General features: G+C 38.1%; 1 protein-coding gene across 4 annotated transcripts in view; it reads right to left on the minus strand.

The window, feature by feature from the left end:
- The window catches only part of RBMS3 (RNA binding motif single stranded interacting protein 3), a 705,062-nt gene that overhangs the window by 59,922 nt on the left and 618,454 nt on the right, over nucleotides 1–26,686 (minus strand). For all 4 annotated transcript variants that reach the window (XM_032683778.1, XM_032683761.1, XM_032683783.1 and 1 more), the window contains 3 exons: nucleotides 19,603–19,649; nucleotides 12,187–12,283; nucleotides 9,534–9,584 (listed from right to left, as the gene is read on the minus strand). In XM_032683778.1, coding sequence (XP_032539669.1) covers nucleotides 9,534–9,584; nucleotides 12,187–12,283; nucleotides 19,603–19,649 — 195 coding nt within the window. The remainder of the gene's footprint in view (nucleotides 1–9,533; nucleotides 9,585–12,186; nucleotides 12,284–19,602; nucleotides 19,650–26,686) is intronic.

Here is a 26,686-nt window from a genome sequence, read left to right on the forward strand (position 1 = left end):
CTGGAGGCCAGAAGTAAGATTTGCAAAAAGTCTGTCTGAGACTTCGCAAATGATATTCAAACACCTAAAAAAAGGTTTCTCATAAAGATAAATGAAAAACAAGGAGACAACCCAGAGTTCAGCTCCCCATACAGTGAAGATGGGGGAGACATTGAAGGTACTTCAGAAGTAGCCCCAGCAGGACAAGACACTCTCAATTTCCCACACAGACATCAGATAGCAGAAGCAGCTTTCTGAGAATGAGCATTTGGGCAGAAAAATGAATACAGTCAAAGGAGATGAAAAACCCACAGAAATCACTGAGCTCAAGGTGAAATGAGGAACCAGGACTGGATCATCTCTACTGCAGAGCTGGTACACATAAGCACAGGTCCAGTGGACAGGACTAAAGGATATTAGTGAAGATAGAACATAGATAAATCAAAGATAGAGTTAGCTAACCTCATTTTTTAAAATAAAATGACCTATTTTCTAGATAAAGGACATGCAGCAGATCTAAACTCTCTGAAGGTCAATAAAAGTACTTCAAGCAGTGCTACACCAGAAATTACTAAACTTTGGGGATGATAAAGGAATAACTAAAGAGGAAATGATAACAGGTTGTGTTAAAATACATGCTATATTGCTTCAGTGGGAGGGTCACTAAAATCACCATAAGGATTGTTTTCATTCAATGTTTTTAATAATGCCCTTAAATAATAAGATTTGGGGAAATTGTGAAGTTGTAAGGTACATTTAATAAAGTGGCAAATTGAACTACCATACAGGAAGGACTGGATCATACAGAGCAAGGCGTAAATTCATGAAGACAATTACGCTAATATGTGGTTTTCTTTATCACGTAGGATTATCCGCTGGAAACTGAAAGAAGGAAAAAACTTAGGTATATCAGTGAATTACAGGATTACTTCACTACCAGTCATGAGCAAAAGGGAAAAAAGATATTATTTTACAATGCAGCAAAGTTGTCCCATAGAAAAGAAGGAAATATTAATGCTATTTGCACAAAAAAAAGTTGGAAAACTGTGAGCACTGGCTGTCCCAGAAATACAAATTCAAAGTGGAATAGATCCAAAGAGGGGTCATTTTCACAATGAGAGGTGCAAAATTCCTAAACTACTACAGATGCAGTGATGTTAACACAATTAGCCTAGAAAATTAAAATGCAGCTAAAATTTTTGTCTATAAATTATTATGGTGAACATGGAGAAGGGACAAGAGTTACTGAAGGTAGAGAAGAATGTTTGACCAAGATGGAGACAAAAGGAACAGGAGCATCTATAGGCTGGAAATTAAAAAATGCAGTGCTAAGCCTCAGAGCAAAGGTATTTGGAAATAAATGTCCTGATAGGATTATCAAGCAGCATAAAATCAAACTATTTAATCAGGTTTTGCAAGGGATTATATAGCATGGTTCCTGGATACAGGAATTTTGAGTCTTATAAACTGGTCACTAAGTCCTTAGAGTACATAATTATAATTTTTTACACAACTCCTGCACTAAATAAATCATGATGCAATCATAAGTACTACATAGATTAGCTAGTTTCCCTACTTATGTAAATTGGTCCTTGAATACGGTTTGCATAACATAATGGTAATTTATGGAAGTGCTTTTGTTCTAGAGGATTAAGAAGGTGCCAGTCTCCTTCATCAACTTATTGCTGCAGGCATGATTCCCTTCTAATTCTTACTGTTTCACACCTATGCAATTCAATTTTCTTAAGTCAAGTTAATTCTTGATTTATAACAGTAAAAATCAAATCTAACATGAAAACCTCAAACCTTAACAGTATCATCGTGAGGATGTGTTTAGAGACATCAGTCAAGACAGACCCTCGTTTCACCAGACTTTTAACAAACATCTACTAGATACTATTTAGTGGTATGACAGTTTAATAAACTAAATAGACCAGGATTAAAAAAGACAAATCTGAAACTGAGTCTAGGAGAAAGACGTTTTCTTCAAGGTCAAAAAACTGATCAGTGGCAGATGAAAAAGTACCTGTCACTAAGTGCTACAAGCCTATGTTTATTCTTTGAAACCAGGGTGAGGAAAGGCAGGCTCAAGTCAAAAAGGAGCTGCAGCAAGGATAAATAAAACTATACAATACATTTACAGCTGAACAAGTACGCATGATTTCCATTTGGGATTTTCTTCCAAAACTAAGTTGAAGTCTCTGAGACAAACCCCCATACGAATACCATATTTTAAAAAATAATAATACAATAATTAACTTTGTAAGATTATACCTTGAACCTTACATAGCTCCCTTCCTACTCAGTTGTATATAAAAGGACATCTTCTCAATAGTCTAAAACTTGACTTAATCCTTCACTATCAGGAATTCACCTTTACAACTTTGACACATTGGGACAGTCTTTATAACTCCTATTTTGGAGTTATCACAGTTACAGTGCTGCTGCCTTGGCATCTTGCTGTAAAATACAGCCTTTCCTCAATAATGCTCTTCTGGGTTCGCAGGGCTGTTCCCTTCTCCAAAGCTGCCCAATGTCTCATCTGCAATGGAAATGCTCATTTTCTGCAGTGTAGGGATGGGGTTTGGGAAGCAGAAAGGAGATACAGGTCCCTTTCTACTGGAGAACTGTTCTGCAGGAACATCTTGTATTTTTAACTGCACTATGGAAAAGAATCACATCTCCATCATGGGAAAGGCACCCACAGATCATTCCCAGCCTTTTCACCAGCTAGTGTGAAACCTCTGTGCTCCCAGACCACAGAGCGTATTCAAAGCTTTTTGCTGCTTGTGGCAGATGAAAATTTTTGCCTTTCCCTCCTCCATCACAGAACTTACATGCTTGGAAATTTGTCACAAGCAGGCTTGTGTCCTGCTTACTACATGCATATAATCTAATTTGCTTAAGCCAGCATAGCAGAGTGGTCCTTGTAGGAGATGGAAAACATCAGCATCAGCTGCAAGACAATGGATAATACTAGGCACACAATAAGAGAGGGTCCATGATGGAGGGTAGATTTGAGAGACTATAATATACCTGTTACATGTTCACAGCACATCTATGCGTGCATAACCACAATGGGCAAAATATCTGATGGTGAACTAAACTGAGAAGTCGTCTGAGAAATCACATGCTTACCTAATTCACCACTCCGCTGAGCCCATTACTTTCTGCACACTCATTAATCTAACTCTTGGTTTATAATTAATACCATGTGCTTACACAGTCCATCACTCTTTCCTGATCCTATCATATTATGCCTACTTATTAATAGGACAATATTGACCAGTTGTCCAATAGGACAACTTGACCAGTGGTCAACAGATGAGGAATTTTTGCTCAAAATGGCAAACACAACATGAATTCTACAGTTTGTGTTAAGGTTTTGACTTTGTGTAAATTTAAAACTTGACATAAATGCAGATCTACTTGAAACCAGAGACACTACATATATTATATAAAATAAAGGATTAGTAATATTCTAAGGTGATGTACATGGACTTGGAAAAGTTAAAGCAGAATGTAGGCTTCGTAAAAAATTAGAGATTGATTTTTTTAAAAATGCACTACATTCTTCCACAGAAGGTACTCTATTCTCTATTGATTAATAACTATCTTTAAAAAAAATAGTCCCCTTTGATAAAATCACTTTTAAACAGCTATTGTGTTAAGATTTTTCTTGACAATGAAGGTTGAGGGGTAAGGTTGCATCTTTCCCGTTAAAAAGAAATCAATATTCTATAACCTCCACTAGAATTTCCTGGCTTCAAAGTCTCTTGGGTACCTTTCAAATTTAGTGTCAGATGTCTTCTTTTCCAAATATCTTTTCCATTTATGTTTATAGATTTTTATGAATCATAGATATATGTTTTTTCCACTAATGTAGATGTCTTTAAACAAAAATCTCAGACTGATGTTTTATCCATTTAGTATTCACACTATCCGCAGAATATTTGAAAGAAGAGAAAATTTTACTAGAGCTCTTAAGTTTTTTAGGATAAAACAGCACAGCACAAGTTCCTCAAATGCACAGGCTTGTCTACTGGAAACATTTACGGTTCTCCCATCCATGTTTTCTAAGTGAATCCATATGTGGTATGTCTTGCTGCCATCACAAAAAATGCTCGTTTTCACTAGGGAGCTCTAGTAGAGTGTCAAGAAAGGTTGGAAATCTAATTTAAATATATCTTTTCCTGGCATTCATATTAATTTTTACAGCAGTAGAATGAATGACTGCAGCAGTACTTTGATATGATTCCAGGAGCATTGTATAATCAAACATACAATGCTACATTTGAGTAGATGTAACTCGGGTGAATTGTTTACACCTATTTTTAATGGTCTGAGTTGGTTGAGCTTGGGCACCGCTCTTCTTTCCTGGGTGCTCTCCTCAACTCAAAAATACCTGGCACTAAAGAAGGTCAGCATGTGCTCAGCTGAGTCTGAAATTACCCATTTAGTAGCACTGAGACAACATCTATATTAGAGCAGATGCTGGGTGAGAGGCAGGCAGAAATGACTTCATGTGAGCCTGCCTACCCCAAACGAACATTAACAATTACTGTCTTGATTATCAGTCATAGAATCGGCAGTCTTTAGTTTTCTGTCTCGGGAAACACTGGAATTAAAATTGTTCAGCAGAACTTTGGCATTGGTGTTTGGTTAGTTATTTCAACCTCTAAACTCTTTAGCCTTAAAAGTTCAAGTAAGTTCACGTTCAAAGGATCTCTTAAAAATACACAGCTAAAAGTTAAAAGACTAGCTGGAGATTCCAATTTCTAAGCATTATTTCCTGTTTACTTTTTATACCAGCCAGCCGAATTCTCACATTTCATCTTGGAAGCAGGACTCAACTGTCTGCAAAGGACATCCTTTATTTCCTTACACTCAAACAGGCAAACTCAAGATTGAGTCCTGGCTCTGTTTACTAAAGAGGTAGGGGAATAAATGTGAGGTGGAGAAAGCTGTCTTGGGAGAGGGATGTGGATTGGAGCACAAGGAACTTCTTTGTTCCAGAGTGTAGGAATCAAAACACTGAAACTGCTGTGGTATTTTGGGTATTATCCAAAAAAGCAAAGTCACTAGTGAGAAAATGAAAACTGATATATTTCAGTTGAACAATTTGTACCTTTTATGCTACATTCATGCACAACAATAAAAAGGCAAGAATTTGGAGTCCTTACTCAGCCTCGCTTCTCACCAAAGTAGGGGTTTGACACTGCTTATGAAATGTTTTTGTTGTTGCTTTTAAAGACAGATTTCATTCAGCCATGAGCCAGAGGAAGGAAGACAGAAAAAAATAATAAGAGTGTTTTTAAGACATTGACCTTTCTAAAAGGGCTGTAAGGGCTTGAGAAACATGCAGAAGAGAAGTGCTCCCCAACACTCTTTATCATTAGCAATGCTACCATATGCTACCCTGCTTGCACCCTTTATGCTCCACTGGCATACTCCAGCTATTACATAGAAACTATTCCAGACTGACAAGAACATATATCTGTGCATACCCAGTGATTACTTATGGTCACACAGTTTTACTCGTAAATAAAAGAGCATAAGTGTAAAACCAATGTGTCCGTTGACTATTAGGGTAGGATATTTCTGTTGGCTCACCAAAAAAAAAATTGCCTTTAAAGAGGAAGAGTACATGTATTTTTTGTAAAAAGATTTGAATAAAAAAAATGAGATTGTCTATATGTGAATTTACTATAAACACATTTTTTTAAAGTAAACCCTGAACTGCCAGACAGCCTTCAGGGACTACAGGAAAAACATAATAATACAGCAAATGTTATAATTCCCTGAATAACTCTTATCCTATTTATGTTTTGATTCTGCCATCACTATCCATCTATCCTTATCCTGAGGCAGTAATGAAACACAAGACTTTTTTCAAGTAGGGAAGAGTGAGCATTGTACTTTGAAAGCTACAGTTAACTAAATGGAGCCCAGACTGTCATCAGTGCATTAAACATTATGCCAATTTTAATCCACACCCATTCTGCTATAGCTCTTTTGGAGCTTGTCTTCCATTACAGCTATGGAGAATGACCAGGGCACACAGCAAAGCAACAAACCCGGCAAATTTTAGTCATTTTTACTTGGACACAGTGCAGTCAATATGGAGAAAAGTGGTGAAGGTTTAATTTACAAAGGGTACATTTTTCAGAAGCGTCTGAGTCACACATGAGCCACAAGGTAAATTTTTCATCACGTCCACATGATTCAGGAATCCTGTTTTCCAAAACTCTGAAGGTTGTGCAAGCACAAAGATGTGAGAAGTTTTCATGTGTGACCCTACTATGCCAGCAGAAGTTTATTTTTAATACTATTTATTCATAAATAGCAATACTACCTCAACATATTTGATATTATTTTTCCATGGGTCTTAGCATATAAGATCAGCAAAAATCACTGATAACAAAAAATAAAACTCCTTTAAATTGTATTGGCATCAACCTACAACACCAATTCTATACCTGCAGACTCCTTGACTGTCTGTCTGACTTTCTCCCATTAGGACAAAAATTTTCTGACTGTTATTTTCTCAGAGAATGAAATTTTGGTTGTTTTCTGGTTTTAAGGGATCACAAAAGTAAGAAGACAAACAAGGCTGGGAAATGGAAAGCAATATACGCAAATATTTTCCATTTAATATATATGTCATTTTTGTTTGTTAGGGTCAGAGGCTTATGTGGTTGTAGTTAAAAAGCTAGAGAAAGAATTGGAGATACAATCTTTTACTCTAGTGACGTTTTTAATCCACCAACTAAATGGATACAGAATGCACACATGCACACATCAGGAAAACGTGGCTGAAACTGATATATAAAGGGGGGACACGCCTGGCAGGCCATCCTATTACAGGAATATCACTGAAGAAAGGACTTGGTATTTACTGCAAATGGAGGTGGGTGAAAAGGGAGATGAGGTGGGCAGGCAGAGAAGAGGCAGGCAGACACAGGATGGTAGCACTGTGCGGCACAGCTCTTCCCTCTGTGGGCAAGCTTGCCTGTCTGGGATAAGACTGCCCTGTGTGTGCACAGGACGCAGAATGAAAACCCTCCTTTGTCTACTCTACAGCATGGTTCTGCCTGTTTTTCTGCCATGAGGGACAGTACATGATGTTAAATTATACATAAATATGAAGTAGGACTTTCTGTCGGAAATGAAAAGCTAATCATCTAGTAACATGATTTCGTGGATACTTATAATCAAAACAAAGAATTAACCACCAGTGTCTGAGCAATTCAAACTGTGCTTTCTATATGAGTTCATCTCTACTCACAAAGAATAACAGAGGCTTAACAAAATGTTCTCCTTCCTGGGGCAAGAGGAATGTAATATTTATCTGCAGTGGTTTCCAGGGGGACATCACATGCGACAGTCAATCACCTTATAAAATATTATGAAGTAAAGTGGTGGCAATTTAGATAATAACATGGAAAACTAAGTTACAAGAAGAAAAAACAACTAACCAAATTAGAAAATTCCCAATTTCATCAGCTCATGGGGTTACCAAAACTCACGTCTTAAATTCTGCCAACTTTATTGTAATCTTTTCTTCATTTTATTTTTTAAGCGATGGAGGTGCCTAGAATAGAGTAGTTAAGCATGAAACTACAGTGAACTTAAAATGGACATACATTCTTTATTTTCTTTTAAAACAGACCATCAATTCTGAAGCCTCATGAGTCCTCTGTGTGGTAATACTCTGACAATTTTTCAGGTATTTCTAATAAAGAATTCATCTCTGAATGAAACCTGGGGAATGGTAGTTCTGCCTTTTTGCTTTTATACTTCTTCAGTACTAAATGCCTAATGTCCACTTACTTAAGAACATAGTCTTGGGAAACACAAGGGAAAAATCTTTTGGTGAAGAGACCAGGGTTGCTACAGAAAACCATGCAAGTGTTTCCACAACATCAATGACACTGGAACTGAAATGTTACACCACTTATCCACTGCCCCTCTGCTTTTCCACCTAGAAGCACACATCCTTTCTTTGACATGACTCTCTCGCTGACAATGAACATGAATTTAACTTGGCATATTGAGGGTGCCACTCACTATAAAAGATAGTTTTCCTTTCATGTCCTTAGCAAGGAGTAAATATATTTGATAACCACACCAAAAAGCCTCTTCTAGTACTGCAGAAAAATGCTTTGGTGCATATTGTCAAATAAAAACTGGGATTGGTAAAGTGCTTAGGTTTTTCTTTTAGAAAGTGAAGTCTTTCTGCGAGGATCAGAGAGTTCCACAAGTCTCATAACTCATCATATCTACACATCTAAGATATCTTGTGGCCTGCAATTAAATCCAAATGTTAGAATACAGGACTGATTTGTAACTGTGAGTTTGTTCAATACAATTCGTCTCCCTACAAGGAACACACCAGCAGCTTTACTTCATTGAGATGGAAATTTCCCCCAAAGGACGTAGAGAGGTGCAGTATTGCAGAGGTAGGAACTAGGCATCCTGGAGACAGTCAGTCCCACGCTATGGTCATTGCCTGGTGAGAGAAAACTAAAGAACTTGTCTCCAAACACTTAAGGGAAGCGAAAGGGGGCTTCAAATTGTGATGAGAGTCCTGTACTACTAAACTGATATGTAGTGCAATTATATTCATGTTGTTGTACAGCAAACTCTCACCAGAAGTTACTCTATTGTGAAGTCATAATATTTGAACCCAAATGTGAATAACAAATAATCCTTAAGTATAGACTTTCATTTTAATTTTACTCTCCTCGTATAAATCAATGTATTGATGCATATGTGAAGCACACATTTAAATTCTGATTAATGACACTCTTAAGTGGATCCATACCTGAAAAACTGATCAAAGGTAGGAAATGGAACTAAAGCAATCTGTATATAGTGGAATTCAGTATGGTGACTGCTTCTGGTAGATCGCTAATGTTTAGACAAAGTGACCAAAACTCTTTGGTGAGGCAAACAAAAAATCAGCTGCACTACTTCTAATGAATGTTGGTTAGAAGTGTAATGCAGCTTTAAGCAGTAGTTATAAATTGATAGAGATGGTAATTTACTCAGGGGAAAAAAAAAGTTGACCAATCAAATCATAATGCAGATTCAGATTTGGTAGAGACTGCCTCAGAGAGTTGTGCTTCACCCTTTCCCACTATGTTGAAATGCACTAGTGAGGCAGTGAGGATCCTTTATATACAACTACACAGGAAGTTTCTGATGGACAGGCATATAAGGGAAGGGTAAAGTGTTAATCCTGGCAATTCAAAGTATGAAGGAATGCAGTTATCTTGCTTGTAGTCCCCTAAGCAGAGCTTCACAAGCAACACCTCAGAACTGGTTAGTCTCTCACAATCAATGCAATTAGATAACATATCACCCATCCTCTTGTTTCCACCAAATCAGATGGTGCTCTTTAAAGGAACAGAATCTTTACAGCAGAGGGCTCTTGTCACAGGTAGCAGCTGGCTGCTCTTCCATGACCCAGGAATTTAATGTGGCTGGACAAGCAGAGAGAGGTTACAATGTAAGCACTTTTAGCTGGATATAACCAAGTATCCACTTACTGTTGGTTGCATAACATATGGCGGATGAGGCATCCATGAAGTACTCTGGACCTGCATATTAAATACTTATAATTAGCACAGAAAAGTTTAAAACTTAACTCAAAGATTTGCTTGAAAATATTCTCTGTATTACAACTGTGGTGCTATTTTTGACAAAATACTTAAGTCGTGCAACTCAACACAAAATTAATTTATGCTTCATAAAGTTATTGACAATAAAGCTTTCAAATTTCATTTGATTATGTTTTCTATCAAAGTCGAAAGTCTGAGATTTGCACCACTTCTATGATCCACATAATTTTATCTCATAAAGCAGTCTTCAACATTCCATATTGTCCTATTTTTTTCATTTGTATTGTTTCCTTTCATCTATCAATATAATCATGAACATGTCATCTAACTGAGTGCAGGAAACATAACACGTTCAAAGTTTATTTACAAAAGTATCTGTATGAACTTTTAGAGGTACAACATTTTCAGAGATCCCAGAATTATTTATTCTGTTTTCTGTAAGAGTTGCAGATCTAATTCAGAGTTTTTGAAACTTATTCTAATTGAAAGTTCTCATGGCAAACCTAGCTTAAGAAGTCTCTCCCCTCCAGGATCATTCTTAGCTTGGGCATCTTGGGGTCAGTCTATTCCCACCAGAACTCCATATGCCTCACTGAAGTCCTTCTTTGTTGTTCTGCCTTATGACTGACATGTAACACATTCCAAGGATAGAACAATTTTACTAACAACTACACGCATTACAGAGTGTTTGCATATTTGTGGTGGCATCTCCGAGCCATAACTCCCTCTTGTGCTAGGTGTGAATGGCCCACATGTTATCAATAACTCAGACTCAGCCCCAAGAATTGTGTATCTTAGTCTCCTTTTGTATCAGTTTGGGCACCACAACACACAACAAGTAAACAAAAAATGTAGCTGCGCTACAGACATCAGTGGGTGCCCCGCTTGCTGTCCCCAAGCTCACAGAGATGGGCATGTAACACCTCAGACAGAACATGACCAGGGATAAAAAGGAGAAAGCTACAAGGTCCCACTTCTCCAGATGCCCTGCGATTTTGTTCATGAAGCAAGTGGTGAGTATTAATTGTATAACTGGGTGCTTCAACATTTGTATACATTTATCAAAGTATATTTTTTCTTGAAAAGTAAGTTCCTCAAAACATCTTTAAAACCAAAACCAGCACACACACATGAAAACACACCTTTACTACAACATTCTATTCTTTGAATCCTCATGAGTTAAAATACACTAGAGCTGCCACAGCTTTCTGCTCATTGCTCCCACTCTTGTACCCTTCCAGTTTCTTCTCTGTGCCAGGGCAAATGCCTTTGGGCTTACATTGCAACTTATCTGAGGAGAATGATATGGGTTAAAATAATAAAAATGAATGTTTTTGGTGCAAATGCATCAAACCACAAATGGATGCAATGGTTCAAACCAGAATGAAAGAGGGGAGCAAATGTGAACTGTGAAGCAGTGATGTGTATAGGTGGTTGGGTGGCCTGAATTCAGTTGCCTGAATAAGAGGGAGGAAGTATAACTCTTAAGCCTGCCTTGCTACCAAGAAAATTGCATGTGAGGTGCATTCATATGCCTCTGGCTCTGACACCTCTTTGGTGTTGCCACTTACTGAAATTTGCTGAATTTACCTCATCAAAACAACTTTGGTTTGGCAAGTGTTACATACCCATCTAAAATAAAATAATACAAAAGTCAAAGAAAATTACAAGAATCATTTGTCTTTGAAGATCAAGTTGAAAGCACAGTAACCTCCCAGAGTTCTCTGTAAGCAGTACCATACCATCTCAAAACTCCCACCCCCCACAAACCAACCCAAACATTAAGAACAGCCCATCTTGCAGCTTTGCAAGTTTGGATTGCCTATTTCAGATAAGACTCAGGACTGGAAAAGCACTGATGTCATAGGACAGAAATAACTAAAACTGGAAAAGGTATAGCCAATGACCAGCTTCTGTGAAGTGACATGTTCCCAGAGAACGGCTAATAAAACTATATGACCTGGTTTTGACTTCCATTTCAGAAAGCCAGAGCAAGACAATAATTTCCCAGTGGAAATCTGTGAGGGATATGCTGAAAAGAGAAATTCTGAACAACAAGGCATGTAGCAGACTAAAGAAGGATATGAGGGCAGTTATCCTCAAGTAATTTTTTTTGTTAGGGATTACTGGATAAAAATGAGCACTTTTAAAGGATGCTGTTACTGGAGCAAATACAGCTGAGGTCAAAAGGTCAAAATACAATGCAGTCAACATAAATGATAAAAAAATACAGTTAAAAAGTTTTGGCTAATGAAGGGGAGACAAACTGAGAAAACATTTCAATTAAGAATGATAAGCTTTCTGGTGTTGTCAGCTGTAAATTAAGCAAAATGTTGTTTTCTAGAGCAGCTGATTGAAATAAAAAATTATGGTGGTTTTCATTACTACTGTAAAGAATGCAGGAAACACTTAAAACTCTATACCCAATGATACCTGAATATTACTAGAAAGACCTTCGTTTAAAGCGTGACTCAAGAGCGCAAGCACTCACACAATTTTCTGTGGTATACGCTCTGCCTTCATCCACATCCAAAACATAATTAACTGAGAAAAATAGCAGACAAGCGGAAATCTGACGTACCTGATATGTAGAGACAGGGGAAGCAGCAATGAATGGCGTGATTGATGTCTGTGGAATCATGCGGTTTGTTGGAATACTGTACGGTGAGGAATAAAATCTGAAACAAAGAACAAAAGGGAGACTTTTTGAACCTTTTGACTGCTTAGGCTCTGACTAATTCATTGCCTCCTAGGCAAAGACAAAAAGAGTCTACACAGGTAATTTATGTCCATCTATTTCCAAAACCACAATAAAGAAGATGTGATGGCTCCATTGAGCAGATCTTGAAAATGGAAGGAGGAAGAATATTTACACGAAGCATATTTTTTCACTTCAACTAGCACAAATACAGAACTTCATGATACAAGAAGTAATTATCTGAAATGCAAGGACAGCTGATTTTCCAGAGTGCTAGCTATTGAAAGGAAATTTCTTATGCGATATTGAAGACAATATTACTGATTTCATTTTTACATGCTGTACTGTTTCCTTTTCAGATCTTAATGCTTCAGTGCTGAGAATAACACATTCCATATACATGCCTGAATTATTTTATTAAGGGGTGGCTACAAAAACTCTGCCTGAAACTTTCATATTCATCTAGGCAGAGAGCAAAAAACCCTTATTCTGGTGAAATGTATGAAAAATTATGAGGCTAAATGCCCCAGGCAGCACTGAAAATCTGAGACTGACTTGGTTTTATTTCCACTGTTGCATACTACGAACAGAAGTTGCACTACCCCTTGCTTGATGGTAATAAATGTTATATTCTTTCTCCTTCCCTGTCAGTTAATGATTATTGATAAAATTATCACTTGGAAAATATCACTATTGCTGGATTGTGTAAGTACTTAATATGTGTGTGCTCGTAGAGATTTTTGCATTTGCCCTTTTTTCACTTTCAACTGCAAGCCAGAGCAATAAAATTGCTGAAAAAAAAAAAAATGTTTGTAGTCTTCCAGTTGTCAAAATGATGATATTTTGGACTCAGACAGAAACACTCAAGTGCAGGATTTTCTTGTCTTATCTAAACCTCACGTAGATCTTTCTCATAGAGCATGCACCAATGAGTAATAGAAGATTCTGCACAGTGAAGTGGATTACATTCCCTCTCTTTTTATATTTTTTTCCCCTCCCCACTCTGAAGCAATCAACACTAGCTTTCCATGACAGCTATGTAACAACAAAAAAATCATTATTGGTGTTTAAACAAGTGCTCTATTTCCTGATTGCCCTGGCATCACAGATTTAGTACTAATCAGTCTAGTTCAGACTGGATGCATTCATTGTGGATGTAGGTTAAATAACCACTGACTTCAACCAATAGCCTTGGAAAAACAGGCTGCTCTCTTTGAAGGCTGGGCGGAAACATTCAAAGTTAGGAAGGGAGAAGGGGACAGAGAAGCAATCATTTGTTCTCTCTATTCCAAATCAGATTTTAAAATGCCAAAAGCAGCAGGTGGCGTCTGACTGATTTCTTGTTTAATAGAAATATAATGCTATTTTAGGACCATTTATCTGCCCTTACAATGCTTGCACAGAGACTATTTTAAAACTGTGTCTTTGCCTGATTTTATATATATCGTATAATGAGAACTTAGAGGCATTTTTATCCCATTATATCAAACATTAAGTTCATCACAACATCAGGGTAGAAAGGATTTTTACACCACTAGTCAGGTCCATTTATGGCATTAGCATGATGCATGTTATCTAAGTCCTGTACAGGAGTCTTCTCCCCGGTCAATGGTAACCAGAAATCATTTGGACTGTGCTGTTGCTAAGTGGATGAACTAAGAAATGCTGTGTGCAGCAAATGAAAATCATCAGCGGCAGACTGACAGAATTTACTCTATAGGTAAAATGCATAATGTATAGACATACCTATAAACCTCTTAAACTAAAAGATAATATAACACCAAAACTCTTCTGAGAAAACTACATATTTTGTTCATTCTGTTCTCATTTTATTCATCAGCCTGGCACTGATGCTGGGTTCATACTCATACCACATATGAATTGCTTGGACAAAGACAAGTATAGGGGAGAAACAACTTTCCATTTGGAAGTAGTGCTGACTCTTTGGAATCAACTCTCCAGTAAATCCCAGTAAATACCAACAAATTTACAGAAAATGTGTGCTAAGCCAAGAACTTGACAGACAGTTTGCCATTTCAGTTTCAGCTTAGAGATGCAGTTATCTGAATAGTACATAAGCTTGTAGAATATACACTATGGTAATGTGAAAAATACAGCCCTTCCAACACCCCTGCCAGTACCATTTATCTATCGTCATTTGGAATGCTCTCAAATAAGCATCAAAGAAAACATACTATCAGGATACTCAGCTATATTGTGAAAATTCGTGCACTAGGGCATCAAGAAAGAGAAAGGAAGAAAACCTGATGCTGCAAATGACAATGTGAGAAAATCCAGTTCATATATTTTAATTTTATTAATAATAGTAAATCAAGTTAATAATCTGATTCACTGTGACAGGCTGTAGGGCAAACATTTTGCAATCAGGATTCTCTTACACCAAGAGACAAAGACTTGTCTTCTTTCCACAGTGTCACTTGTGGCCAAAGGGATCTAAAAATAAAGGATGTGCATCTCCGCCACACATGAAATACAGTGGTACGGTGAGGATAGGGATGTCCTTCCTTGCTGTTGACAGACCCAAGCAGAGCTACCCTCAGGTATTGGATGCTCAACCTACCAAAGTGCTGGAGCCATGCACTGCCATGACAGGGTCTACTGACAAAGAGGGCTCAACATACCCTCACCATGGGACTCAGAGGCATCTCCCTAAATTCCCTTTACATACAAATAGGCTAATGTCCTAACACGTAATTGGCTTAAGTGACATGCTAGAGATCTAACAAAAGACAAGGGGAACAAAAATGCAACAGTGGCCTGTTCTGGTGTAAACCCTACAGCATGCCAACAATATCTGCAGCTGCTGATCTTGCTATATTCAGTCTTAGCCTTTGCCTTTTTTTTTCTTTAGGTTCAGGGAGAGGTTAAATGAGGTGGAAGATGTATGTTGTAAGTTCATTCAAGGGAATACAGGATTCTCAGTCATCAGAATATCTATATGAGAAAGCAGAGTGGAAAGAGGTATGAGTAATACTGTCTTTGACTCATTTCAGATATATTAAATTATGCTTCCAAATTTCCTGGCATTAAAATAAACAGTATCTAGTATGGTATTTTGAGAGCTGTAGACATTGTAGTAGTTGACCTGTGAGCTCCAAGGAGAGCTCTCCAAAAGGCTCAGCTGCATTTTCTGCAAATGCAGTTTGCATCCTCACGTGTGGTTTTTTTTTTTGCAGGCATAAGACAATGTCCTTGCTCCTCAGCTGCAATTGCAATGCTAGAAGCACAAGCATGCAGGTGGCAAGGGCAAGGCAAAATGGACGTGGCCCGTGTATTAAAAATGGACTTTTTCAGCATGAGCATAAGTACAGGGGAAACTCCTCACTAGGAGGCAAAAAGATGCTCCTCGATGCTCCTGAAGAGGGGTTTATAAAGAAGGGCTCAAAAGAAAACATTTTTAAGAGATGTTGAAAAGAACCATGTTTCCAGTACATCATCAGACACACAGAGGCAGCGTTTTAACAACAGTTTCTGTTGCTTAATAGACAAAGCACATACTTCCCTGCTACATCAACCCTCCCTTCGCATTTGGGGACTGCATTATCTGCAGTGTCTGGTCGCTATTTCCCTGCCAAAAAGTAGAAAAAAAAATCCATATGGTTCCCATTCGGTGGGGAATATGCAACCTTCCACACAGAATCTGCACAAGAGAAAGATCCTATTTGCACTGCAATAAACACCATTTGCTCATGCCTCATGCCTGCGGGCAGTACTGAAAAAGTTAGATTCATAAATAGTATCCTGGGGCTCACATAATGTAAGAGTATTACTGAGCATTATCAAGGCAGCAATTTTCTGTTGCAATAAGCCACACAGTCAGATGTTTGAGTTGGAAAAGACCTATCTGAATATTGAGCCCATTGGCCAGCAAATCCACAGTATAGTCCCCCAGATATCAGATATTAAACTGTTACAGTACATCGCAATCTTAGACAAATGGCCAGGAGGACTCCAGCCTCTGGAACATTTTAAATGAGCTTCCTTACCGTGCAAGTACAAGACCTCTATCTTGTTCTTAATATGAGTGCATAAAACTACTAAAACCATGTTAATACCACAAATTGAAAAATAAATAGCATATTGCAACAGGCACACTACACCCCAAAATAAAACCTGAGTATCTTTGTAAATGGGATTCAGAAATGGCTGATTATAAACCAAAAAAAGGCACAGAGAGATTGCCAGGTGAAAAGTGCTTATGTACTGAAGCGTAGGTTTACCATATCTTCAGTAACTCACACTGCACTGCTATGGTACACTACGGGTTGGATTCTCCACTCTATTATACCAGCTTTATGCTGATGTAACTCCACTGGATGCTTAAACAGAGCTACGTGGGCATAAAAACAATATAATGAAATGGAGAATCAAGCTTTACAATGTAATAGACTTTGAAGAAAATTATCTATTGCTTAGTGGGGAAAAAAATCTTAGTTATTTTTAGTGAAAGCCTCTCTCTTACTCTCTTTTGTTTTATTCCTGCTATAGATTTTCAAGGCAAATATGCAGTTATACAGTAATAAAAGTGATAGTACTACACCATGAGCAATGAGAACCCATCTTTTCATTTGGAAACAAGAGTGCAGATTCTTCCCTGAGGTTTGGTTGTGGCTCAACTCAAAACCTAATATAATCCACACCTCTTAAGGAACTGCACATTTTAAATACCATGATACCTGCAGAGACATGTCTCTTTAGTAGACTTTCATGGTCCATATAATCCTCTGTGGACTTAGCAACTTACATGCATCAAAATGCATTTATCAACCGAAAAAGAGAGCTCTACTAGATGTCAGCACATGCAGTTAATCTTTCTTCTTAAATTTTATTGGTAATTCATAAGTCTTCTGAATCATCACCTCAACTTGGTTATCTTTTACATGGGAACATCCCCAGCCTCAGTTCACTAAGCTCCACACTGGTGGGCACCCAGCACACCCAGATCTGTGCAACTCACGCTTATCACAGCAGGTCAGCACCTGCTTGTCCCGACTGCTGCACAGACCAGACCTGCTACAAAGTGGTCTTTGTTTTACAGACCTTTGCGTAACATTGCTCCATGTAAACCTTAACAGCTTGACCACCTTACTACCAAAGTATTATGCAGCATCATTCGTGCAAGGGTGGGTGTGGGCACAGCATCAACACAGGGGGGGCTGTAAGCAGCAGCTTTGTGCTCACTTCCAGACTGCCCTCACCACGAGGAATATCAATGCATTTGCCTAACCTTGTTTGTCCCTTCACCGATGACTGAGTTAACCTGTTTTACTTCATAGTCATTAGGAGCCTTTAAGTCTCTTGCACCATGGCCACACCACTGCTATGATGTCTGTGCCTTGTGTCAGCAAGCAACAGATTGCATTTACATATTTTACAAGCAAAAACCATCGAGGTGCTCCTTGACTTAACTAAAATAAGCCCCATGAGCGAGACTTTCAATGTTCTTGCAAGTAAAGAGGTTTATGAAAAATAGTAAAAATTTATATCTACAGGATATGTAGAGATGACTATGTGAATGCCTGGGCAGATTAAAAAAATCCAGTGTAACACGACAGAAAAACAATTGCATAACTTTTTATGGACAAATTTTTCTGCATAGTAAGAGCTTCTTTGATACTGCATACAATCAAGTTCTCACCACAAGAGCATTTTGAATGATAGTTTAGTTCTAATGAAACTGAAAATATTTTGACACTCTAGAAAGAAGAGATACGTCAAAGCAGTAATTAATTGTCACTCTTAGAGAGATATCTGGTACTGTAGTATATCTCCTGCTCTACAAATAAAAGAATATTTAAAAACTGCACAGCTGAAATTCTCCATTGTATACAATTTCTTTTCCAAATGATCAGTGACAGTGTGTTCAAACGATTGAGTGACCAAACCATCCGAGCAGTCTGACCTGAACACCGTGCATGCTCATTGATACAAATCATGCCTGATTCTGAGACAACTTTCATAACTTCAAAAAATTATTCTTGAATTAAAATAATATTAGTCACAAAGGATCATTCAAATTACAGTTTCCAAAACATTCCCATAACTGACATGCAGGAATTTATTTGAAATAAAAGCCAGTTTTTCGCAAGAAACACTGGTGGATTATGAACCAGTGATGATTTTATTCAGAGACTATAATATTTTACCAGCTGAAAAGTATAACAATAGAAGAGAAAAACTCATTTGGAGGTCAAAACAGGGATACAGAAGCAGAGGAATCTGAAATCACAACTCCAAGCAAACTATCTTTTCTTCTGAGTTTGGCCTCTTCCTCCACACATGGGAATATCACGAGTCCTACAAAACCATTGTTTGTAAAGGGCAATTAAGCAAAATAGACTATTACTATTGATTTTAGTAGTTTGGGTTTTTTAACTAGTGGGAATGTTAGTTTTTTCCTAAATGTTTCAACTAGCAGTGCCCTAACAAATATTTAACAAATAAAGCCATTCTCATCTACATCAATAAATTTTCCCATTCAGCTGGAGAACACAGATCGGAGTATGCATGGAATTTAATAACCATATCAAACATCTCTCTGATCAAAGAGTGACTGTCAAGGGGTTCAGGGCCAAACCTCCTGCTTCTTTTCAAATTGTTGTTAATCTCTCTGAAAGGAGAGCTAGATTTCAAGGATATCTTTTTCTGGTTCATGAAATATTTGGAACTGCAATCATGCAGGTAAATAATGTGATGATGCAATTTCTCTGCTCAATTTGACAAAAAGTTGCAAATCCTTGTGTCAGCAAATGGTAGCTGAGAAATGAAGAAGAGTGTTGCTCAGAATTTTACCCCTGAATTCCATCTGCTTACACACTGATTTAAGGCTTTCTCCCTATCTGGCATTTTTATTCAGACAATAACATGGATGCTAGCCAGCCTGCAGAGAGAACCCCAGATGAAGTAATAGCTCTATTATCCAAAATACACTGGAATCTTCAATGATTATTTTAACAAAAGCAAAGTCAGTAAAGGAAAACTTTACCGGTTTCCACTTCATGACAGAGAGAGATTAAAAAAACATCCACTAACATTTGGCAAATAGAGATGGAAACTATCAGGAAAAACAGCTTCCCATTCAAATAGATATTGCAAACAAGAGGGCATAAAAAGAAAAGGGAAACTAAAAGCAGAACTTGACAGTATAGCTTTACATGCTTCAGACAAAATATGGCTGGGTCAATTTGCTTCTGAAGAAGTTTCACCACAGAAAGAGAAAATAGAAGATGACATTCAAAATAATTTTTAAAAAGGTATAAGAAAACATGCATTCCTTACCCATTCTGTATAGCAGCTGTTGGATCATAAGTCAAAGCCATGCCAGCCTGCACATAGTTAGGGAAGAAAAACAGATTTTTACTATTACTGCAGGAAAAAAAATGACATGAAACATATTCTAAGCCAATATGAATAAAAACTGAATTCAACTTATATGGAAATCTAAATTCTTAAGGGAAGTTCAGATGGCCCAAAGCAGCACGGAACAGATTGGTTACCTCCCCTGCCTGAGAGATCACTGAGAAACAGATCTGTTCAGTCTGTTGGTTGTCATCTCTCCATAACATTTAGGGCAAATGGAGCTTGTGTTGCACCAGCATCAGTTAATAACTCCATTGAAATCCATGCGTTTACAGCTGATTACTCACTATAAAAAGACAGGGCCAAATCCTGCTGTTGCCTGTGAGACAGGTAGTTGGTAAACATTCCAAAGTTAACTTCGTGAGAGATTCTCAGGAAGGAATCTCATCTTTTCTGATAAGGTCACACCCTGCATGACCCTAGCCTATCCTTTCCCTGGGGTGCCACTCATATTTACAGTTAATTCATTACCATGAGACAAGAAAAAAAAATGGGCTGTGAAGCAGAAAAGCTTGAGCTTTTAAACAAGGCTTTAAAAATACTTCAGAGGCCTGGACAGCAAAAGAATTTGTTAATGTGTTACACAGAGCTTTTCAGCTGCCATTACCACCAGGCAGACAATGACCTGTGCAAAAGGATTTGGCAGCGTCAAAACATTGTCCAGTTAACAACTGTCATCACTGCCACCATTAGCAGACATATCCACAGGTACCACAGGAGAGTGAGAGAGCAGGGCTGGAGACAGAATTTACTGCTCCACCTTATGCTCCAAGACAGCAGTCAGGGTCACGCAGGAAAGATCTTTTTTTCCCCCAGCATTTACTTGAAGACATGGAACAGACAATCCCTCCTCCCACATACTGCATTTGCTTTAACTTTTTGCCTTCCTTATCTATTTTTTCCCCTCCCTTTGTGAAATACTTTCCAACGTAAGACACTACCGTGAGATGGAAGATGGGAAGAAATTGCCCTTTGTACAGGACTAGAAGCATAGGGGAGAGGAACCCCATTACTCAAGGTGTTGCTTTCCCATTGGCAGCAGCTGAAAATGCCGTGGCACCATCCCACTCCAAGGCACTGTGTTTCTCTTTGTTTGTCATACATATCCTATGTTTGTTGCCTGAGACAGGCAGCATTTTCTTCAAGGACAGATGCTTTACCAACCATGTGGCAGGGTCTGTGCTCCTGCTGGGAGCTTTTAATGCCCTTAAATCCATCTACTAAAATACTTTTGAATAATGGCGTCTGCCCCCTTCCAGATGGTTGCTCCAACAGGTCAGGAAAGTGTTTGGGCTTGGCAAGTTCCTCTGCAGGCAGGTGAGCAGCCAGGGTAAATGCTCCGGTGACAAGCAGGCAGAGAGCGGGCAGCACTCCTGGAAGAGCCAGGTTAGCCCAGCAGCTGCACAGTGGTGTAAGAGGAGATGGTCCAAATTTCCAGAGGCAAAAAATAGTTTCTGCTCCGAAAGGCAAGGCTTCACACTACCTTATGTCGCCCAACAAAAGGTTCATGTCTTTATTAAATTTGTATAATTTTCTCATTATTCTTTTAAACAGATGCTAGGGCAAATGCTTTGCTTTGTGAAAATGCCACTGTTTTAATAAAATATGTAGTCTCTCCCAAGCAAAGGAGACTAAGTCCAAGTACACATGGCTGTTTTTTAAAAAAAGTATTCACTTAATAAAAAGAAAAATAAAATGTCTATTTCTGCAAGTTTAAAATGTCAAAAAAAATGAATTTAGGATGACCTCAATCACTACTAATTTTGATGTAAAAAATAAATTAGCTCAGAAAATCATCATTCCTTACTTAGTTTTATATTCTTATGTCTTATACTTTCTCAGTATATTATATCGTTTGGAAAGGTTGCATTAATTCCTAATGGGAATATGTACATTTCAAAACAAAAGAGAGATAATAAAACTTTAATATCATAAACTTTTTTTGAATGCAATACATTTTTGAGGAAAAATACTGTCTTGTTCTCCTTTCTATTTTCAACACTTATAAAATTTGTTATTGTTCTCTTTTTATACTCCTGCACTGGTAAAGACAACCTAAATAGTATGTAAAAGCCCTAGAGGGACAGAAAAATTAGCTCTAACAACTCAAAAAAAAAAAGAAAAAACCCACCAAAAACCAAACCTTTTAAATAACTTAAGATATTCTCTATAAATTGTGGTGTTGACATTTTAACGTCTCATCACACATTTATTCAAGACTAAGGGAAAAACCACTTATAATTTCTTGGGAAAGGACAGATCCAAGCTTTCTATATTAGGGCGTTTCTACATCTAATCGTTCTTAGAATTGTGTGGATCAGAGCTCACTATATTCCACCGTTCACACTAGTGACCTCGGGACAAAATGGAAACAAGGGAGGTAGTTCTGTGAGGAAAGGGAAAACGAACAACTGGTGTTATTTTAGTTTCTTTGACATACATAAGAATGAGGCTGCAGAAGGGACAAAATGCAGCAGCTCTTTCACTGCAGCCCAAACAATGTTCACCGTCCATGTGAGACCCGCAAACACATATTTATGCCACTTTCGGTTATGCTGCTTTTCTCATGGATACATGAGTGTCCATGAGTACATGGTCATTGCACGGATCCTCATCTTGTCCTCCAACTCGTCACGCCCCAGACCTGTGTGTGAGTGCATGCAGACAGACTGCACATATTCCATTCTCTATATATTAGCACCAGGGCCATTACATAGCATCACTATTAAGAACAGGGGACACAGTTGTGTGCCTGGAGAGTATAAAATATGAAAGGCTAGACACTACTTTCCTTATCCATGCTCCACACTGCATGGAGACAGGTTATCAGAATCTGTTCAAGTACTTCAGCAGTGACCACTATAAATATCACCATCGCATTTACCAATAAAGGAAAAGTTTCACATTAGACAAATAGGACACAGCATGTGGCAATACATGCATATTGTAACCACCTACAGTTTACCCAGTAATATTGCTACTATCCCCCATTGCTGAATAGCCTTAAACAGCTGCTATTTCAAATAGCTGCTAACACAGGACTATTTACTTCTTTCTCATCAAGTTGTGTAATTCCTCCCTACAAAATTATGCTGGCTAGAAGCCCAGGAGTGGCAACAGTTACCTTGGACCAGTCAAAGATTTATGATCTGAAGCATCCACATTCATCAGGAATAAAAACTGACGAGCAATAATAACTTACTGGAAAATTGTTTGCACTTTCCTCCATAGCACACAAACAGGAATTCCAAAAATACCAAATATAGAATATTAGGGTGGCATCAGATAGCCATGTGATAAAGGTCCAGCTTATTCTTTCAAAACCAGAACTGAATATAGCCATCACAGCGCTATATTCATACAGACTGAACTACACCGAGGCAGAGGATGATGCCTCTATAGCAGCCCTTTGTCGTGCTGTGTTTTCTTCTGGATTTTTTGCATCCACTGCTTTGCTCATGTTTCAGTGAAAGGACAGGGTCTTTTTCCTGCTTCTGACAGTGATACTTCCCGATGAGATGGAACCTGAGAGAGTGGTACTGATGAGGGACTGCTGCTTTAGGAAAATATTTGTCAGATAAATCTTCTATGAAGGAACAACTGAACCACATAATTTTTATGCCACTCAGCCAGATAATGGATATGCACTAAGCTATTGAATGAAAATCTTGCACCTCAATATTTCAATATGCAATCCTTTAAAGTAATCAAAAAAGGGATAGTTGTTATCAGTTCCATACGTAATGGAAATAAAGATCCTTCTTAATGACTACTGGTCTGTTCAGAAAGTCAGGTGATATAGAAATAAAACTAGCTTGTTTAAAATATCATTTTTTAAAAAGACTATTTAAACCACGAATTTACTTATCTCTGATGCTTAAGACAAAGGAATGAAAATTTTTGCTATTTTTTCTGCATTTTTCTAACTATTGACATCAGTAAACATAGAGATTCTAAGAACAAGAGACTCAGTCTGCACCTTTATAAAATTTTAACTCTTTCCTTCAGTAAAGAGCAGGAAATATCAAAAAGCCTCTGGAAGGCAAGAGTTCCCCAGGAAGTTTGAAGGCCTTTGTTCAACACTTCACGGTGAAAAATCTTCCATGGGCAAAGACAAGGTGTTCCGTTTCTTGGTGGTTTCTTTTCACCTCTCTTTGTTATAATTCGAACATAAATGAGCACATTTGCCTCATTAAAAAGACTCTTAGACCATCACATTCGCATTTCTTATGTAAATTGGATTTGTAAATCTCTCAAAGAAATGATTAAGTTACGGAGTGATTATTAAAAAAATGATCACACCTTCAATATTGTGTGAAACAAGGTGGGTTCATTATTTCTCTTCCAAATCTCTGTGACGTCTCACAAGAACAACATTTATGAGTGCAGTATCTGTCTTCCAGCAAGCATAAATACCCATAAATGACCATTTTGTCCTGTGCATCTTCGGTGCATCTCAGCCTCTTTTGTGTTGCTGGGAAGCAGCTTACATTAACAACTTCACCATCACATCATCACCTACTCTCAGCGTACATGCCTTTCCAACTCTGGGGGCAAAAATTAACCATAACATCGACTGGCTACAGAGATGTGCTATGCCTCTTCCTCAGAGGTGTGACTTCCACATTATCTCCTCGAACCTGTCCTGGTCAGTCTATTCCTAGTGCTGGAGCACCTGCACAAGGCAAGGCTGCTGCCACCACAGAATTTCATATTGTGCTATAGGCCACAGTCCCATTAGAAAAAAATTGGAGAGGTCTACAAATTAAAAAGGGGTGAAATCCATGGATGTGATGGGATTTCCAAGCAGAAGACCCCTTGGATTTCTCCTCCTTAGGGTGAGATTTGGAAAGGTAAGGTAGTAGAAAGATAAGGCAGAACTTGGAAACACCATCTCAAGACTGTTTGGGAGTGGCAGCCCTACATTGGAGAGAAGCTGACAGACTTAGTTCAGGTGAGCCCCAGCATGACTGCCAGCAGGAGGGAGCCTCTGCATTTCGCTGTGGCAATTACGCAGAATTACCTGTTCTGTGAAACATTTGCATGGAATTTCTACACTCAGACTCAAGGGATTTCTGTGATGAACTGATGTGGGAGTTAGACCAGAAGACAAGTCTCTCTTCCCCATCTCCTCTGACTCATACCTTCGTCTTTTCACAGGAGGACTGCCATCCCAGGGGAATGGATGTGCCCTTGGCTACTACAGCGGAATCAATTGAAATTTCAGCACTCAAATTCCTGTACTTGTTTTGTTACCATTGCTAATATCTGCCAGGCATCACAACACAAGCATCTCTTGTGCTCTGACAGCAGATACTCTGAAACACTTGGAAGAAAGAAGAGGGAATAGGGGGAAGAAATCATCAACCCAAATGAGATTCATTTAAAATACTAATTTTATAAAATAAGCTCAGTCACAAGTAAAGTCAACTTGGCAGAATTCCTTCCTTTGATTATTTAAACAGTTCTGTCAGAAATAATCCACATTATTAGAAACACTTTTGAATTCAATTCTGAATAAATCCCTGTACCTTTCCTTTTTAGAGAAAGATAAATCTGGAATGTAAATGTGACATCTCTTGGACATATAGATGTACATGAAAGAAATGGAGCATTTCCAAGTAATGTGTGTTCCTTAAACTGCTGCAAGTTCTGAGAAAAAAAAAGGTGGTTGTGGAGAGAAAAATATATAACATTGATGTCAGACTTGAGAGGCGATTCATGAACCTCAGAAGGTCAAAGGCTGCACTGACAGACACAATGACAAGTTCATACACCTAAATGAATGACGAGAAACTCTTTTGCCCTACGGAACTGGAATGGAAGTCTGACCTACACACCTTCTGTTCTTTGGGTCGAGTCACTTTGTTCCCACTTCAATTTATCTGATTAGTTAAAACATAAGTGCTGAAGTCTACAAATTTTGAAAAGAGAAAGAAAAAAGAAAAGAGGACATATATAATACAACATAATTATTCCGTTTCCATAGCCTGCTCATACATTTAACCTTGCCATCTTCAGGTCTATGAACCATTTACTTTTGGGGATCCAGCACATCCATTTTGCCATAAGTCTGATCCAGTGTTATATCAGCTGTGGATTACAGTCACAACTGCACACTAGATGTGTGTGCTACAGTGAGTTGGGAAGACTTCCAGGGATGGCTTGCAGCACTACTGAAAATGGCAGCCCACCAGATACCCGTTGGGGACACAGCAGAAAAGGGTATGTCCTTTCCCCCTTTCTACAACATCTGTTTGTTCTGCCTAAGAAAAAATTCTGTTGTAGGAGCAGAATTTGGAGGAAAACCCAACTACAGAAAAATCTCCAGGGCAAATGACATGACATTTTTCACCACAGAAGGAAATTCAAAGCCAAAATGAAAACTAAGAAAATTCATCTCTGAGAACAGGTACAGTGATGATTCTATTTTAACCAAACCACGGCCCTTATTAAGAGTAAAATCAGTCCCTTTTAAAATCCTGATTTCAGTAACAGTGATTTCATAGATCATTAGTTAAAAATATTACTATGTGTTTTATAAGCTCAAAATCCAACCATTTAAACTGGTCTTTGGGTTTTGAGCCACTAAGGTGCCTTTTCAAAATGTTGCTCACAATGACAGCGTCTCGTGTTTTGAAGAATATTTGACTTATTGCTTTGCACCTTTTCACCTATTGGTTAGTTATCTTTTTTGCTAAACTAAGCTTTTGTTGAAAATAAGCATGAGAAGTGCCAATATTTAACTTACATGCATGCTAAATATATGTAGTAAATGACTTTGTGGGTGGTTTACATATGAGGGTACTACTGCTTATCCGGACATAACTGGAAATTGCCTCTCACAGTAAAGAAAAGTTATTTGTCTAGGTATAAAATACATCAGCCCTAGTCACTGAGGATTATGGAGCACAACTGAGTAGCACCTATCTCCTTGGAAGCATATAAACAATCTATGTCTGAGTTATAAATGGGCCTGCCACAGAACTACTAATCATTTCTA

This window comes from Chiroxiphia lanceolata, chromosome 1 (genome assembly GCF_009829145.1).
Source record: "Chiroxiphia lanceolata isolate bChiLan1 chromosome 1, bChiLan1.pri, whole genome shotgun sequence".
NCBI lineage: Eukaryota > Metazoa > Chordata > Aves > Passeriformes > Pipridae > Chiroxiphia > Chiroxiphia lanceolata.